Source organism: Rattus norvegicus, chromosome 10 (genome assembly GCF_036323735.1).
Source record: "Rattus norvegicus strain BN/NHsdMcwi chromosome 10, GRCr8, whole genome shotgun sequence".
Lineage (NCBI taxonomy): Eukaryota > Metazoa > Chordata > Mammalia > Rodentia > Muridae > Rattus > Rattus norvegicus.
The window spans coordinates 89265031-89283261 of NC_086028.1; the positions used below are offsets into that span (position 1 = coordinate 89265031).

Consider the following 18231-nt stretch of genomic DNA (forward strand, 5'->3'; position numbering starts at 1 on the left):
GACCTTAAGGGAGCTGGGCTCCCCTGAACTTCTCTGCTGTCATACTAATGTTAGGCTAACCAGTTGTGAATGGAATGTCCTTCCCTTATCTACTTGATAAAGTCTGAACTGGTCCTTTGAGGCCTGAATTAAGCATCACCCCCAGTTCTCTCTGACCATTCCTGGGCAAACTGACTGGCACCCACACACATCTTTATTGTGTGCATGCGAAAATTAGGAATTTTTGCTTGCTTGTTTTTATTTTTTTCAAGACAGGGTTTTCTTTGTGTAGCCCTAGCCATCATGGAACTCACAGTGAAGACCAGGCTGGCCTCAAACTCAGAGATCCACCTGCCTCTGCCTCCCAATGCTGGGATTAAAGGTGTGCAGCACCACTGCCCAGAAGGACTTCTTTAAAAGTCTTTTCTATGACTAGACTGACACCTGGATGTCTCTGCATCCACATCAATAGTTTGTGCACAGAGCTGTACAGTATCCATGTATTAGGTACTAGAGAAATACATTCCTATAAGAAAACTAGTTGCTGTCACGTGTCAGAGACATTCTACTCCCCTAATTTTAATCTGTCCTAACATAGGTACACAGGCTAGGCTGTAACTTGCAGATCACAAAGTTCAGAGCTAAAAAGCATTTACCTCTCTGAAACATACTACATAGCTTTTAAAGACAAATGTTTCCCCTTCTGCATTTTCTAAGCCTGTAAGGCGATTGCCTCATTCTTACCTTCCAGAAGGACGCTAACCAGCGGTGTGCGGTCACTGTTTTTAGTTTGCTGGACCAGCAGCTCTCCGTCGTCGAGGACTCGGGTCACGGGGTCACCCCACTTGATGATTCCATTCATAATGTAACTTGCATAGTCCTCTTGGTTTGTGCCGAATGCCTATCGAGGTAAAGCGCAGTCTGAAGCATTTTCGTCATCGGTATTGAAACTAGACTATCTCATTTCGATGTCTCCATCACTGTGTTATTTGAGTCACACAACCCATTCTTTGTCATGGCCTCTTCAAAGACATTTTGAATTAAGTGATTTCTGACTAAGAAGTAAAAAACTGTCTCATTCCCCAAAGACTTGGGTAAAAAATGGCAATAAAATCAGATATAACTCTACGAAGACTGTGGAGAAGAACCAGGCTGGGGGCTGAGATGCAGCTCAGTGGTAGCGAGCTCAGGCGGCCTGTGGAAATAGCACTGCTTTGTGGAGGCAGAGGCAGGGTGATCTGAGGTGGCGGCCAGCCTGATCTGCAGAGCGAGTCCCAGGATATCCGGGGCAACCCAGAGAAACCCTGTCTTGGAAACAAACAAGCAAACAAAACCCAGAAAGACAAAAACCAGAAAGTCTCAAAGCTGACCGTAAGTCTCATCCATAGGAAGTATTTGGGTAAATATTGATCAAAGACCAGCCGTCAGTGGAACACTGATGTGTCTACAGTAAGATTCTCTCGGGTTATGAAAGCACAGGTGGCAGGCCATAGGTCAGGAGGCTGACGGTGCTTTCCCTCCAGGATAACAGCAGGCACTGCTCTGTGGGCCCACACCCCACTTGACTTGCACACTCACCGGTTTGATATCATTCTCCAGGGAAGCGAGGAAGTCCCCTCTTGTCACCTGCAGGCTCTCTGCCTTCTCCATGTCTACTTCCACTTTTGTGCTGGCCTGAAAGAAATTAAACAAGACAGAGAGTTGAAGAGACCTTAGCAGTATTCCCAGCCTAAGAACAGAAGAGTAAAAGGGATATTTTCATATGTCAGATCTCAGATGTCTGCAAATCATATGTTAACGGGATTAATGGCTAGAATATATAGAGCTTCCAGAGCCCAGCAACAAGAACTAGGTACTTGAACAGACATTTCTCCAAGGAATGGAGACAGCGGTGTCCAACGTTGGCCAGCATCAGAGTGTCCTGCAGAACTTTTCCAGACATGCTGTGAATGCCCAAGAGCACAGGAAAAGATGGCCAACATCACTAATTCTCAGAGAACTTCAAAGCCAAGTGTGGTGGTGCAGGCCAGTGCTCAGGAGGCGGAGGCACGAAGGTGGCAAGTTCAGGGCCAGTATAGGATACACATCAACACCCCGTTTCAAAACTCCCAAATAACCAAAAACACAATGAAATTTCACCTTGCACTTAAAGAGCAGCTATGACAAAACAAAACAAACAAAAAACCCCAACTGAACAAAAAACTCAGAAAATAAGCAATGGCATAGATTTAGAGAAACCAGGACTCTTGGGCTGTTGGTAGGGATGTAAACTTCGAGAGTTCTCACAGGAAGAAAACTAGGACTAAGGCTGCCATGTTGGTGTATCTTTTTAATCCCAGCACTAGGGAGGTAAGGGCAGGTGATCTCGGAGTCCAAGGCCAGCCTGATCTACAGAGGGAGTTCTAGGACAGCAGAGGGTACACAGAAAAACCCTGTCTCAGAAAAAGAAAAGACAGAAAACCAGATTACCTTATGATCTAACAACATCTCCTTTGATATCCATCCCAGGGATCGAAAACTGGGTCTTAGGAATTTTACAGCTATGTTCACAAGAGCATAGAACAAGGCAGCAAAGGTGAGGAAGGAACCCAGTTGTCTACCGACAGGGAAATGGACACAGCCACAGTGTGGCCACCCTTAGAAAGAAGGAAATCTGGGTATCACACCTCATGGATGACCTTGAAGACATTGTTGATAGGGGCAAGCCAGTCACAAAAAGACAAACACCGCATTACCCCACTTGATGACATCTTTAGGGTTCTCAGAGTCTTATGGAAAGTACAGCAGTGGCTATCCTGGGGTGGGAGGAGATGAGAATAGAGGGTTACTTTTTAAATGGATACAGAGTTTCAGACTTACAAGATGAAAAGAGGTCTGAAGTAGGGATGGCTGTTGCACATTATAAATGCGTTTAACCTCACTTAAATGTACAATTGAGCGGTTAAGGTTACATCTATTTTAACACAACAAAGAGATACTCGGGGATGGTGGTGTCCAACATTGGATGCACATCGGGATGCCCTCTAGAGCCCTTCCCGACTTGCAGAGGCCAGTCCTACCTTGCAGGTTGTTGAACAGTGCAGTGGAGGGCCTGGGCGCCTCTAGTGTTAGAAAGTACTACTGATGATTCTGGCACTGAGTTGCAATTAAGAAACATGAGTTACTCTAGGAGAGTAAGAACCTAAAACTTAGATTTGGACTCCAGAGCCTACGTGAGCTCCAAATAGTCTGCTCACCGCACCTGGAGCTGACACTTGCACATCTGGAGGAGCGTCCAGGCCTCTCTCAGCACCTGGAGCTGCCTGGACCTGATGAGTGATTAAGATAGCAACATAGTTTTTTCTTTTTAATGTGATTGGGCTCACTCCCAATAGCACACAGCAAGCAAGTTTCATCATTTTAAAATCAATATCATGGGTTTTTTTTTTTTAAAAGACATCTTAAAAAAAAGTGACTATAAAACAAAACTATGTGAGGCACAGATCAACCTTCCACGGGTGTTATAAAATATGAGTCATGTTCCTTTAGGAACAGACTGCTGAGACAAGGGAGTAAAAAAAAAGACATTTAAAAAGAGAAATTCAGCCTTGAGGGATGAAAAGAACTATGTCGGGAAAGTGGATCAAGACGGCAAACAGGAACACATGCATTCATCTCCTTTTCAGTTCCAAACCCCAACACGTGGCAGCAGCAGTGAGAAGGATGGAAACCTGCCTCCAACCTGAGGAGCGGAGGGCCACAGAAAGACTCAGGAATACAGAAGCCGAGATAGGGGGGAGGGGAGACCCTCCAGACTGAAGAGAGGTGTGCCTCTGCCGTTCAGCGCGTGCTCATCGGGATCAATAGACAGAAACCCAGGCTGTCTAGACACCCTGGTGCAAACCCGCTGTACATCAAAGGGGCAACCAAGTCCCTGAGCCTTTCTGAGACACAGACACAAACCTGCAAACCTGGAGTAGAATTGGGGTGACCGTTCTAGAACCCAGGGAACACTGAAAGCAGTGTTCACAAACACAAACACAAACATTCCAGAAAACGTCTTATTATACAAGGAGGCATGGGTAAACACAGTCCCAACCGCGTTTAAAAATAACAACAACCAGAACTCATTCAGTGTAAGTCAATCACCAGCACATTCATTCATTATATTATCCAGTGCCCCAAACCTAAAAACAGAGCATGAAATAAAATGTCCATGTTCCTGGCCTCACGGCTTGTGCTGGCCGCCTTACATTCCTGGCCCAGAGTGGACTTCACTTTTTTGTTTTGTTCTTTTTTGAGACAGGGTTTCACTGTGTAGCCCTGGCTATCCTGGAACCCACTCTGTAGTCCAGGCTGACCTCAAACTCTAGAGGTCTGCCTACCTCTGTCTCCCATATTCTGGGATTAAAGGTGTATGTCCTTCCCCTCTCCCATCTCAGTCTTCTTGACTACCATGCCCAGTTTGCCTGTCTTGCATTTTATGGGGCAGTGTTCTAGACTACTTGTGCATCGGTACTAAACAATTCAATAATGTAGGAGCCTTTCAGTACTGACATGATATGGTGTCTAAGATATACTGGAATATGAAAAATACCAATCTCATAAAAGTATGTGCGTCTACGGATGTAAATTTGGAGAAAGCCGACAATATAGGTGTATCCCAAATACTGGTCAGCTCTGGAGACAGAGGGAGGGCTCTTAGAGCTTTCCTCATTTTCCCTAAATGTCTGGCATCGCTGAATCCTTAATACCTGATGCAGACTGGCTTTATGAGGAGAAGATGTTACCGATCTCAGTTCAGGATGCTGAAAGCCTAAACGGCCTGGTGTAGGCCCTGGCAAGGGCCTTGGAGTAAGGATGTGTTGGAGGAAACGTTCCCATCTCCAAGCAGGAAGCTGGAGAGCTTGCTTTTCTAAGAATCCTCTCTTGTGCACTAACAGAGCCCCAGAAAACAAGACCCAGGTATTCCTAAGGGCACAACCCCCAGGGATCTAGCAACTAAGGAGACTGAGGCAGGAAGGAGGCTCTAGAGTTTGACGCCAGTCTGCTCTACTGCCACCTGGCCTAGAAACAGACACTGGATTACCAAGGGCTTCCACGGAAAGGATGTGTGAGAGGTGGTTAGGATGCTTACCAAGGCTGGTGGCAGAAGTGCTTGTTTCAAAACTGCTAGTGCAGAGGTGCCGGACGTCCCCAAACCCTGAGCAGGAGTATGACATTTAATCTAATCCGCTCATCACACATTGCACTCATGGATTAGAATCTAGCCTATAACGTGCCTAACTGTTTCATATGTCAATTTCATTAAAAAAATATTAAAGTCAGATATTGTAGCTTATTACGTGTAATCCCAGAACTTGGGCGGCTGGAGTGGGAGGAGAGAGTTCCAGGCTAGTCTGGACTACTCCATGAAGACAGGGCTACACAGACGACCCCGAGTCAACAACAAAAGGCTATGCATGAATTAAAATGGCTACAAGTTGAGGGGGGAGAATAGACTGTCCAAGAATTAGTTATTAAAGTTACTTGGCTGTAAATAATATTCTGGTGCTAGATTGCTTCTCCTTGCTCATTAGAATAACTGTTGCATTTTCCCTGGCTAACAACAACTACTTAATCAATGTCGATACAATTTTATTTTAAAAAATCAACAATTCTGAACTTCTGATCATTCAAAAGACCTTTTCCTCCATTTGGTTGAGCTAACCAGCTATTTTCTGCTTTTATTTCTGCCAGCTGATCAATACGGGAACAGCGGCACCCTGCAGCTTAGACACACACTCATAACTCGTATTTCAACACCAGCAAATATCAGTGGTCACCCTTACGCTTCATAACCTTCGAAGCCTGACCTTTCCGGGCTCTCATCATTCCTCTGAAATTAAGGGGAGGACGACTTTAATCAGCCAAAAGGTCTTCCGAAAAGAAGTAATTTTACTGAAGCTCACCAACACAGATCAGGGAGGAAATCTGAGCTATGAATCTTCTCTACCTGAAGTAGAAATCCCTCTCAACACAAAAACAACCAAATGTCACACGAGGTGTAGCTGACCAAGAGCACAGGTTCAAGTACAACGACGCAAACACCAGGCAGCTCATGACTACCTGCTTGTTACAGGAACTAGAACCACTTTCCACCAGGAAGGTCCCTCTTGCCGACACAGCTTAGTCTTTGCTTTGGCCCAAATGTTTTGAGAAGGAAATAGAAATAAAACCAACATTTTTTGGTACCCTGAAGACAGAATATAATGATGCCTTGCAAGTATTGTCTTTTAAAGTTCTAACCAACTTTTAAAAGAAAAACTTTTTTAAAAAAGACTTATTTATTTATTATATGTAAGTAGCTGTCTTTAGACACACCAGAAGAGGCCATCTCTCCAGCCCTCTAACCAACTTTTAAATCCTATTTCTTAAATTTATTATTCGTATGCTGGGTGGCAGTGGCACATGCCTCCAATTCCAGGGAGGGGGAGGCAGGTAGATCTCTGAGTTAGAGGCCAGCCTAGTCTAGAGTGAGTTCCAGGAGAGCTAGAGCTGCACGGAAAAACTCTATTTCTAATAATAACAATAAAAATGTTGTGTGTTGGGGCTGAAGAAGTGGCTCAGAGGTTAAGAACACTGACTGCTCTTCCAGAGGTCCTGAGTTCAATTCCCAGCAACCACATGGTGGCTCACAGCCATCTGTAATGGGATCCGATGCCCTCTTCTGGTGTCTGAAGACAGCTACAGTGTTCTCATACACATTAAATAAATAATATTTAAAAATGTGTGTTTGTGTGCGTGTCTGTGAGCAGGATGTTGTATATGTGGGTTGGGGCATTCCTGATAATATGTGCATGTGGAGGTCACAGGACAACTTAGAAGAATTCTTTCTTTCCTTCTACCAGGTGAGCCCTGGGGTAGAACTCAGAATGTTAGGCTTGGCCGCAAGCACCTTTACCAACTGAGTCGTCTCACTGGCCCCTTATTAACACTGTTTATGTCAAGGAAGGAAAATGGAAAAAAAAGAAAATCAAACAGGTCCTTCATAGATGAATGGACTCATCTTACCCAGGGTCCAACACTAACTATATTCTCTTCTTATCTTTACTGTTTAGAAAACCTTTGGGGAAAATGGGCTAAAAGAGTTATAGCAGCTATGTAGGGAAATTCGGAACATGGCGAGTTTGATTAGGGATCCACCTCTTGGGCTGATGGCTCCGGTAAAGGTGCATGACGTGAGGCCTGGGGACTATAAGACTCCTTGAGCCCACACGAAGGTGGAAGAAAACCAATTTCTGCAAGGTTGCCCTTTGACCTCACACAAGTGCCCTGACGCGTGTGTACACTCCAAACCTCTCCCTCTCTCACTCGCACAGTGGTAAATGAACAACTTTAACTTAGCCAGAAGAACTAGTGGTTGGCTGGGTCTGATCAAGTATAGTCTAGAACCAATGACAGGAAGCCCCCAAATAATGAAGACATGCTCAACCCCAGGCTGTTACTTCCTGCCTGATCTGTCAGAAACGTCCCCCTTGTCTTGTCCCGTGTCACCAACCCCACACTCACTTAGCACAGCTGCCAGAGAGATCTTCTGTTTAACACTATGTCACTACTATTCTCAAAACTCCCCGAGGGTTTAACACCTCTCACAGGAAAGAGTGCACTTCTCCGCAGAGAATAAAAAGCTCTGCGCTCACCCTCAGCTTTGGTCTCCTGGCTTTCCCCAACACTGCCTCTCTAGCACCGCACCTCTAATGTCCACAGTGAAGCAATGTGAAGTTACTCTAGCCCACCTCTGTCTGTGTCCCTGTGCCTCTGATGATGTCCCTTTTACACGCTGAGAGCTACTCACAACCTCTGGAAGATGCCTCTGTCTGTCTCTGCTTCTCAATTGCTGGGATTAAAGTTATGTGCCACCACTGCTTGGTGTTTTTATATTGTTTCAGAATTTATTATTTGTTAGTGTGTGTGTGATGGGGAGGGCGGCATGTGTGACAGTGCATATGGATTTTGTGGAGTTGGTTTTCACCTTCTGCCTTCACATGGGTCTGGTGATCAACTCAGGTCATAAGGCTTGCACACTATGTACTGCAGGATGTCATACAGGTGAAGGCAGCTACAAGACAGAACGAGGCCTGTCACTGAATGAGGAGGAAGAATGGTTGGGAGAAAAGTTTTAGAGAGGAAGAGACTGGAAGAGGAGAAGTCTCAGAGAGAACATGGAGGTTGATGTTAAGATTCCTCTCTGCACATTTACAGGTTGTTATGAATGTTCTTAAGGGATGCATGTGTACAGGGCTTTGTATGTTTAGGTGGGCAATTATATCTTATCAATTGGATCAGGGGTTATTGTGTTCTGTTTTTTTATGTGGTGATTTAAGTTTAAGAGAGTATGTGGTGGCCAGAGACACTAGGCCTCCACGGAATTGGGATGTGTGTTTCTGGCATGGTGGCAACCTGCCTTGGGAACTAGATGGGTAGAGAGACTGCTGCCAGGCTCAGAGAGAAGCCATCAGCAGTGTGATATGGGCTGGAGCAGAGCGGGTGAGATGCTTTGCTGACTAAAATGAAGATATCTACCAGATATCTTGGGGCACTGCAGTGCTGGACCTAGTGCGGGGTAAAAGACAACAATTTTTATAATTTCACAGCAACAATGTACCTTTATCCACAGTGAGCACCACACTGGCCTGATAAGCTTTCTGGAGTCAAAGTCAGCCAGAGGTTTCCCACACGCTGTGTGACTACTTCAGGAAGGAAGACAGCACAGTGTTATGAAAGGGAGAATCAGGAAAGGTTTAAGCAAAGGATAGTTAGTGCACAGGAGGTAGGTGGCAGCCATGACAGTAGAAAAGCACTGCTCTGGGACCTGACATAGGACACAGAGGTATGCGGCAGAGATGACTCTGAAATCTTAACATGAGAGGCTGGCATAAAAGAAAAAGGAGCAAGAGAGGAGGTGGTTTGTTGGATCTTAAATTTGGGTTCTGAGAAAACACCCAAGTAGAATTACTATATATGAGTCAGAAAGTTAGAAGACTGGCACTGTCAGGGATGAGATGGAAGTCTGCAGCTACAGAATTATAGGGACAAGTGCAGCATGAGAAGCACCTGCACCAAACTTCACCGATCCAAATCAAAGGCCTCTCGAAAGTATTCTTACCATAATACATATTATATGATTGTACTAAGCCAAGCATGATGGCTCCAGCTACACAGGAATCTGAGGCAGGAGCATTACCAGCTCAAAGCTTACCTGCAATACATAGCAAGTTCAAGGCCTGTTGTGCAAATTAGTAAGCCCAATATAAAAAATAGTCAAAATGGATAGGTCTGTAGCCCAGTGGTAGAGTACTTGCAAAACATGCATTAAGGCTGTGAGTTTAGTCCTCAGTGGCACAAAGACAGATAAACAAGAAAATCAGAGCCCCATCCCCCCAACACTTTGTACTAGTCCATTTTCCTGACTCTGAATCCCTTGAGGGAAAAGGTCGATTCATCTTCATGTCTAGCCCAAAACTAGTAGCAGCTATCCAGTATTTGCTGCATGATGAGAAAGACTCAGCTTCTTGTAAGTTAAGGCCATGCAAAAGTCAAAAACAACAATCTTCAAAACCACACCTGCCAGGCGGTAGCGACCAAAGGCAAGTAAGCTGGTGGTCACCCTGAGGAGACATTCCCCCTCCTCACCATCAAAAGCCAGCTTACTCTCCCTGGCATATGTGGTAAAGAACGGGGGGCATGGCCCACACAGGCCATGTGTTCTTGTCTGTCTGTCCATTGAGTTTCCTGACCTTTATGTGTCTGTTCATGGCTGTGGACTGCGCTGCTCGCACCAGGCCCTCCAGCTCGGCGCCACTGAAATTCTTAGTCTCCACAGCCAGTTCCTTGATGTCCACATCCGCAGACAGTAGCTGGTGCCCTCGCATCCTTGCTGTGTGGATGTGAAGGATCTGCAGTCGGCCCTTCTCATCTGGTAAGCCTGGTGAGACAGAAGCAGACATTTCCCTAGTCTTTGGAGTCCTTTGGAGGTCACAGTCCCAGAGCTTTCCTTCGAGGTGGTCCAGCTGTAGACAGCTGGCAGTGAACATTACTGAATATGAGGTTGCTCTCATCAATAAAGCCACATGCGAAAACACGTGTGCATGGACACATAGGCACATAAGCACCGGTGCAAGCACACACGAAAATGTACACACAAGTCTGTACGCACATGCACATGTATGCAATCTGAGACCTAGTTTACTTACCTATCTCCATCTTAACTTCCAGTCTTCCAGGTCGAAGGAGAGCCTCATCAATCAAATCTGGTCGATTGGTCATTCCTGAATGCAGATATTAAGAGCGGTGAGCAAATAAATGATCAGAGTTCAAAAGTGAGATTAAAACATACTTCCACTCTCTGCAAAACACAGCGACCTCATTAAGGACTTATTACAAAAGTCAAACACAAAGCAGCAGCACTGAACTAAGAACGGCATGTGTATTTTACCTAGTAGGAAACAAGGAACGAGTTTGCAGTGAAATCTCTATTTAAAAAGCAAACTTAAGCAGCAAATACATGGCTGAAAGAGAGCGGAAGGGTCTTCCCAGCTCCCGGCCTCCCCTCTTCTGTATGTAGCAATTTTGATGTCCACAAGAAGCGGTAACGGTAACGTTTTCCTTTTTAAAAAGCATCCTAATGCAGCAGCTCAGAATGTGCAACGGTAAAAACATTGTGGGAGAAAGCAGCTTGGCCCCGAGGCCCAGCTGCAGGCAAGCCTGCATCGTCGAGGTGCATCCTTTACTTCAGACATACCAATAACGAGGATGTTGTTCAGCTGCTCGACGCCATCGATCTTGGACAGCAGCTGGTTGACCACAGTGTCGTGCACCCCGGTGCTGCCGGCCATGCTCCCTCTCTGCTTGCAGATGGCGTCGATTTCATCAAAGATGATGATGTGCAGGCCGCTGTTGGCACCGAGCTAGGAGGCAAGGAGATCCGGTTAGAAATCACAACCTGGACACATCAATAAACAAACTAACCGAGAAATGCAGAACGAAGCACTCGACAGGTTGGCTTTGCTGCATTTTGATTAATAAATGTAGATGAGTGGAAATCAAATCGTGGATGTTGCCCTCTCAAAGATATCAGAATTGCAGGACAGCTAATAATTCAGTAAGTTCACACGGGCTTCTTAGCAATTTATATTTAGTAATTATGCTTCCCATGAGGGAGCAGAGGGAATGAGCTAGAGAACCTGAGACCATAACCACATGGTTACTATGGGGTGCAGTAACATTGCAATGTGTGCCCATAGCATGTGACAATCAGATAAGGTAACTGACGCGTCAAACATGCAACAGTTCTTCACTTGGGGGATGATCAAAGTCCTCTCTACTGTCGTGAAATATAGACTTAATTGATGTCGATCATGATTCTTTTACTTTCTATGTTTAACACAAAGACGAAACAAGGAATAATAAAACAGAAGAGATTGAACATAACCTAATTAGGAAAATATGTAAATAATACAAATTAAGTGATGAACATGGCGAACCTAAGGATTAGGTTAGAATTCACTAATCTCTGAGTGTGTGTGTGTGTGTGTGTGTGTGTGTGTGTGTGCATGTGAGGTGTGAATGTGTGTGTGTGTGAGTGTGTGTGTGTGTGTGCACGTTGTTTGAGACAGCTTTTCTATGTAGCCTTGGCTGGCCTGAAACAGACCTGAACACTGGGATAAAAGATGTGTGTGGGGTTGGGGATTTAGCTCAGTGGTAGAGTGCTTGCCTAGCAAACGCAAGGCCCTGGGTTCGGTCCCCAGCTCCGAAAAAAGAAAAGAAAAAAAAAAAAAAAAGATGTGTGCAAGCACACCTGACCTATAACAATATGATCTTTCAAAGAGGTGAAATGGGCCACTGAATTGGCTCAGCGGGTAAAGCCACTTGCCACCAAGCCCAATGACCTGAGTTCAATACCCAGGACTCACAGAGTATAAGAACTGATTCCCACAGATTTCCCTTTAACTTCCACACACACACACACACACGTCATAGTCCACACATATCCACAGTCATTCAGATACTTTTACACACACAAATACACACGTGCATACATACGCAACTTTAAAAGGGAGGTTTAGGGATATAAATAGATCAAGCCTGGGGACCTGAGTTAGATCCCTGGAATCTATGATAGAAGGTGGCTCCCAAAAAGATCAGTCCCCCGATCTCCACACACATACATGCACACAAACCCAAATAGTAAATTAAATTAAGGGATGTAGTCTTACCAAAGGTAAATGCTATTAATATGACAATATTTCTATTTTAATTTTACAGTTATTTATGGTGTGTGTATGTACATATGTCTGAGAGCCAGGGTTCACATGTGGAGGTCAGAGGACAACTTGTGGGCGTTGGGTCTCTCCTTTCACCAAGTGAGTCCTGGGAACTTGAAGACCCACTGCACAGGAAGAGCCCTGCTCACAGCTTGACCAACTCAGCTGCCGCCCTGACCCAGATCCAGCTTCAAGTCAGTCCACACCAACAGCTTCTCTATCTACGAGCCGAGCTGCTGGAGCATGTGGAGGAGCCAGTGCTGCGGAACCGGATCGGGGAGCACGTTCTCACCACCGAGGATGAAAGCCTGAAGGGGGGCTGTGATGGGACTGGAGTCCCTCTGGAGAGCCTGAGAGACCCACGGAGGCTCTGAGGGCAGACCAGGCAGCAGGGGAGGTGGACTCATGAAACTGGGAGGAAAAATGGTGGAGCAGAGCCCCGTGTGCAGGGGAGGACAGCTAAACCATAGACTCAGTGACAAAGGGTATGGAAGCGACATGGGCAGCTGTGGCACCACTGAAGTCCGTGGGGACACCCGTGGTTTGTGCTGCCCTCTGAAGCCATAGGATGTCTGTGACTCATGCCGCCATCACAGGCTATGTAAGTATCTGTGGTCGGTGTTGCTGCTGGAGCCCATGTGGATGTCTGTGGCCTGTGCCTCTGCCAAGAGCCATGATGGTGTCCATAGACCGTACTGCAGCCAAGGGCAATGTTGACGTCCATGGTTCACACTACCGTTGAAAGCTGTGGGAATGACCGTGGTCTGCGTGGTCATCTGTATCCCTGTTCACGTCCGTGGTCTGTGCCCCTGCTAGGGGCCATGTTGATGCCCATGGTTTGTGTCATCACTGAAGGCCATGTTTCTACGTGTGGCCTGTGCTGCTACACGAGGCCATGTTGATGGCCTTGCTCCTGCTGCTGCTACTGCTGGGTGATGTGTTGATGCCCATGGACCATGTTACCACCAAAGGCCATTGGGATTTCTGTGGTCTGTGCTGTAGCCAGAAACCATGTGGAAGTCTATGATCCTTGCTGCTGCTGACTATAAAGGGTAAGAAAGCTTCTTTTCATTGGTGTCAATGACTGCAGCCTCACAGGTGAGAATGAGAGGCATAGAAGGCTTCTGTGACAACCTCTTTTCCTTCTCCTCCTCTGTAGGTTGATGTCAATATGCAGGTGTGGGCTGGCACCAGTTAGGTCAAGGTCATGATTAGACAGTAAAAAAATAAGGCAGGGACAAGGTTTTTGTGGGAGAGAAGGAAGGAGAATCGAGATGGAAACTGAGAATGACCCAGACCTACGTGGTCCTGAATTGCCAAGGTAGCTCAGACGGATTTCTGTGGGAAAATTTATCTTATCTAGGTGGGTGGTTTACATCCTTATCAATTGGTTGTAAGTTTATTGTGCGGATGTATTATGGATTGAGAATTTAACATATAATCTGACTGCTGGGTTATAGTTTGTTGAGCCTTGGTTTTAAGGGGTTGTTGGGAGTTTACATAACTATTAGGGGCGGAAGTTGGGAATGTAAACAGCAGTGACAGACAGAGAGTGACAAGAGCGTAGCCACCACTGGCACCAGGGGGGAATGTGGACAGCAGTGACAGAGAGTTACAAGAGCGTAGCCACCACTGGCACCAGGGGGATTGTGGACAGAGTCCACTGTAAGAGATAGGATAGTCTCTGTATGAAACTAGTGTGGCAGTGACCTGCCTGGGTCAGAAAGTACTTCCGGGGCAGTGTGGAGCTGCTGAATTAATTAGCACTAGTTCCAACGGCCTGCTGGAGCCGGAACTACGCACAGGAACCAGTTCCATCCTCTTTTTATTTTTACCACAACACACCACCACCTCTCCTCCCGAAAAAGAAACAGCCTAGACAGGAAGTCATGGAAGAGAACTCTGGAAAACTGTCATAAGGATGTTGAAATGTATGCAGCTCTTTACAGTAGGTGGCTTCTGGTGGAAGGGAGGACCTGGGAGGACTGGGAAGTGAATGTGACTGGGGCGCATTATGTGAAATTTCCAAATAATCAATGAAAACATTAAGAAAACGGGAGCTCATCACACCTTGTCTTCTCTTGAACACTTACTGTTCTTTGAAAGAAGCTCAAATACTTGTTTTTGTTTTTAGTTGTTTGAAAGTGAAATATTTTGATTTTATTTATTAAAACTGTCTTCCTGTAAAATAGTTTGAACATGTTCTTCCCCTCCCCCAATTCCACCCAGATCCTCTCCACCTCCCTAACCATCCAACTTCACCTTCTCTCTCTCTCTCTCTCAAAACAAAGACAAGTCAAATGATCCAGCAACAACAACAAACCCAATAAGGCAAAAACGACATATTCACACAAAATAAGACCCAAAAACAAGCCATGAGATCCATTTCATGTTACACTAACCACTCCTCTGCATGGCCACTGTGCAGTGTGGCTGCTACGTCCAGCGACAGACAGTCCACCACAGAAAACCGACGCACTCCTTCCCATCTGCTATCAACTGCAATAGCTTCTCGTTTAGGGGCGGGGCTCCGTGGCCACTCTCTTCTCTCCCGATTGCAGTTTTGTCTGGTTTGAGCTTGAGTAGGTCCTGTGTATGCTGCCATGGTCTCTGTCTGAAAGAGGTTCCCTTGGAATCATGCGCTACCTCTGGCTCTACAATCTTTCTGCCTTTCTGCCTATAGCTCCCTGACACCTGAGGTGAGGGGTTTGATTAAGGGCTTTTAGGGCTGGGTACTCCAAAATCTCCCATCCTAATTGCAAATTAACATAATTAGAAGAAATCTGGAAAAAATATGGAAAAACAGAAAGAGCTCATAAACGTTAGAGGCAACCAACTAAAATGGAATCCCACAAATTCCTCTGCAGTATCCTCGCCGGCTTGCCTTTCCAGTTTAGTTATTATCTTATTTCCTCTTCCAGAACTACAATATGGTTATTAGTAGCTCTCTCAATCCCCGTACTCTAATTCCTTTCTGTTAGATATTTAATTATTTATAATTATATATTTCTAATTATACATTTGGCTGCAATGAAAATTTTTCACCTAAATCCTTGACAAAATACATAATTACTTCCTAGACACAACTGTTAGGTTAAAAGGTATACTGGAGGGGCTGGGGATTTAGCTCAGTGGTAGAGCGCTTACCTAGGAAGCGCAAGGCCCTGGGTTCGGTCCCCAGCTCCGAAAAAAAGAACCAAAAAAAAAAAAAAAAAAAAAAAGGTATACTGGATATTTTAAAGACCTTAAAATAGAGCGTCAAATGCTCCTAGGGCACTTTACCTGTTGGATGAGTATACAGCAATTTTGACTTTTTTCTTTCCCGGCATATACTTTTTTTTTTAAAGATTTTTTTTTATTTATTCATTTTATATATATGATGAGTACACTGTCACTGTCTTCAGACACACCAGAAGAGGGCATCAGATCTTGTTACAGATGGTTGTGAGCCACCATGTGGTTGCTGGGATTTGAACTCAGGACCTCTGGAAGAGCAGTCAGTGCTCTTAACCGCTGAGCCATCTCTCCAGCCCCCGGCATATACTTTGATGAATTTGTGGAACTACCACTAAAGTTGGGATGTAATGTTAGTATTTCCGAAGTTACTTTATTTACAGATTTAATCTAACTCTAATTAATGCTTGGATTTGTTTTCTTTCTTCCTTGGTATGTATATGAGGAGCATGTTTGTGAGCGTGCCTGTGCATGATATGCATGCTAGAGGTCACGGTTGGTGCGATGTGCATGCCAGGGGTCAGAGGTCGAGTATGGGGTATGGTGTGTGTACCTTAGGATGCTCCTGTTCTCCTGTAAAGAGCTACTTGTTCTTTTACACCATTCTATAGTGGCATGATACCCAGGGGTCCTTCAATGTTTTTGGAATTTAAGCTTTGTTTTTTCTTTAAACATCACTTAAAACTATTCTCCTCCGATAAATATTGTAAAAACCAAGTTAAAGTCTAAAGATTTTCATTTTCATTTCTCAGTGTCACTATATATACTGATTATACATTATCCATGTATCTAATGATAAATGATACTTTGATTTGTAAAACAATAAAATCCCATGCCAAAAACTGTTCACTGGCCAACCCACAGAAAAACTGGAACTTCAAGCTTCACTTTTCCAGAGAGCACTTCACAGAGGTATAATTAACTCAGTGTAAAAACCAGGACACTGTTGTTTGTGACTGGGAAACTGTAGGATTTCACATTTTCAAAAGGAATTCATTCATAGCATGGCTGAGCATGGGAGGCAGAAGCAGGCAGATCTCTACGAGGCCAGTCTACTCTAGTCCTGAGCCGTGTGGTACCACAATTTCCATCAACATCTAACCCTGACGCCCACCAAGTCAAGAAGGATGCCCAAGATGGCTAAACGCAAAATGTTCTGCAAAATGACCACAGGGGTCATGTCACATGTCATGTCAACACGATCCAGGCCTTGGCAGAGCCTTTGAGACCTTGTGTCCTGCCTGCCATCAGCTCCCTCTCCCCACCCAGTCAGTGCAATAACATCAAGTTTCACAGAGTGTCAGTTCAAGGCAAGCTCATAGAATAGTGAGTTAGGGGTCAGGTTCACGGATGAATATAACCGAGACATCAATTAACATGGCTTCCCACAGTGCAACCCTCTTCAAACTTGCTGGCTCCTGGCCCTGCTTCTACCATTTGCCATCTTTCCCATAGAAACAGGGCTGATGCTACTGAACACCCGGCAACAGCCTTCGAGAGTGGCGGTTCTAAATTTATCTGGTTGACCTATATGGAGGTACTCATCTCTGTTGGCCAGGAGTGTCCGGAGTCACAGAGGGGGGCCTTCTCTTGATTATGTAACTAACATTACCCTCCATGGGGTCATTAGCTGGGTATATCAAGTCATGTCTGGATGTGGCAGAAGAGGCCGGGTATGACTAAGATCTATCTAGAATTCTTTGCCAGTGCAGTTTTATCATTAGTGGTACCATGTTTAAACTGAGTTTAAAGACAGTACCAGGGCTGTCTCTGCAGCTATATGGAAACGCACAAGTGAGCTTTTATGAGCTGTCTCTCTAGACAGTGCTTCAACTCATCTCTGTTTAGAGTGTAACTATCGGGGTCCATTAGACTCTTTTAGTTTTTTTTTTTGTTTGTTTGTTTCTTTTAGCAGTTAAAACTAACTATAGTGACTGCTGCCTTGTGCTTTTCCTTAAGTTTCCAACGAAAAAAGGAAAACTGAATTCCTAAAATACACTAAAGTTCATTTATCTTTCCATAACCACGTAAGTCCATCAGACTTTTTCTTAACTCTGAGAAGTATCATATCAATTGAAATCACAGCATCAGCCAGTTATCTCCACCCGAGGTCAAAGAGGAAGGTGCTGTCATCCTGTGATCATGATGTAAGAACCCCCTGACGGTACAGCGCCATTCTGGGCCGAAGGATGTGGCAAAGAAAGATGAAGAGAGGAGAAACATCCTCACTGCCTCACAGTGGGACGCAGAACTTCATTCGGACGTTAAAGTGAGTGAGAGATTCATTTATTTATTCTTGCAGTGCTGGGGACTGAACCCAGGGCCTCACTGGTGCTCTCCACCGCAGAATTATACCCCCAGCCCTATTTTCTCTCGGGCAATTAAAATGTCATTCTGTGGCTTCTGGTTCCTTTGTTTCTGTTTAGAAGATGCCGGGTGGCCTCTGGCTGGATGAGCTCTGCTCACATCCAGAGGACAATCTGCTTTCCTCTGCTTACCGACTTCAACTTCAATTTACTCAGAAACTCTTTTACTCAGCGTGTGCAACTAAACATCTGGGTGACTTATGACCAGTCAAGATGACATGAAATAGCTGGCACAGGTAAGAAACTTGGTCTGGTTTTCAAATTATCCCACTTAAGGTCCAAATCCAGCTTTTGAAGGTTTTTTTTTTTTAAAGACTTACTACTTTTTTTTTTTTTTTTGGTTCTTTTTTCGGAGCTGGGGACCGAAC

General features: G+C 45.0%; 1 protein-coding gene across 1 annotated transcript in view; it reads right to left on the reverse strand.

Moving 5' to 3' along the window:
- Nsf (N-ethylmaleimide sensitive factor, vesicle fusing ATPase) overlaps positions 1-18231 on the reverse strand; it is a 129447-nt gene that overhangs the window by 37094 nt on the left and 74122 nt on the right. The window contains exons 10-14 of the mRNA NM_021748.2: positions 10742-10907; positions 10194-10268; positions 9738-9925; positions 1558-1653; positions 724-880 (exon numbers count right to left, since the gene is read on the reverse strand). Of these exons, the coding sequence (NP_068516.2) occupies positions 724-880; positions 1558-1653; positions 9738-9925; positions 10194-10268; positions 10742-10907 (682 nt within the window). The remainder of the gene's footprint in view (positions 1-723; positions 881-1557; positions 1654-9737; positions 9926-10193; positions 10269-10741; positions 10908-18231) is intronic.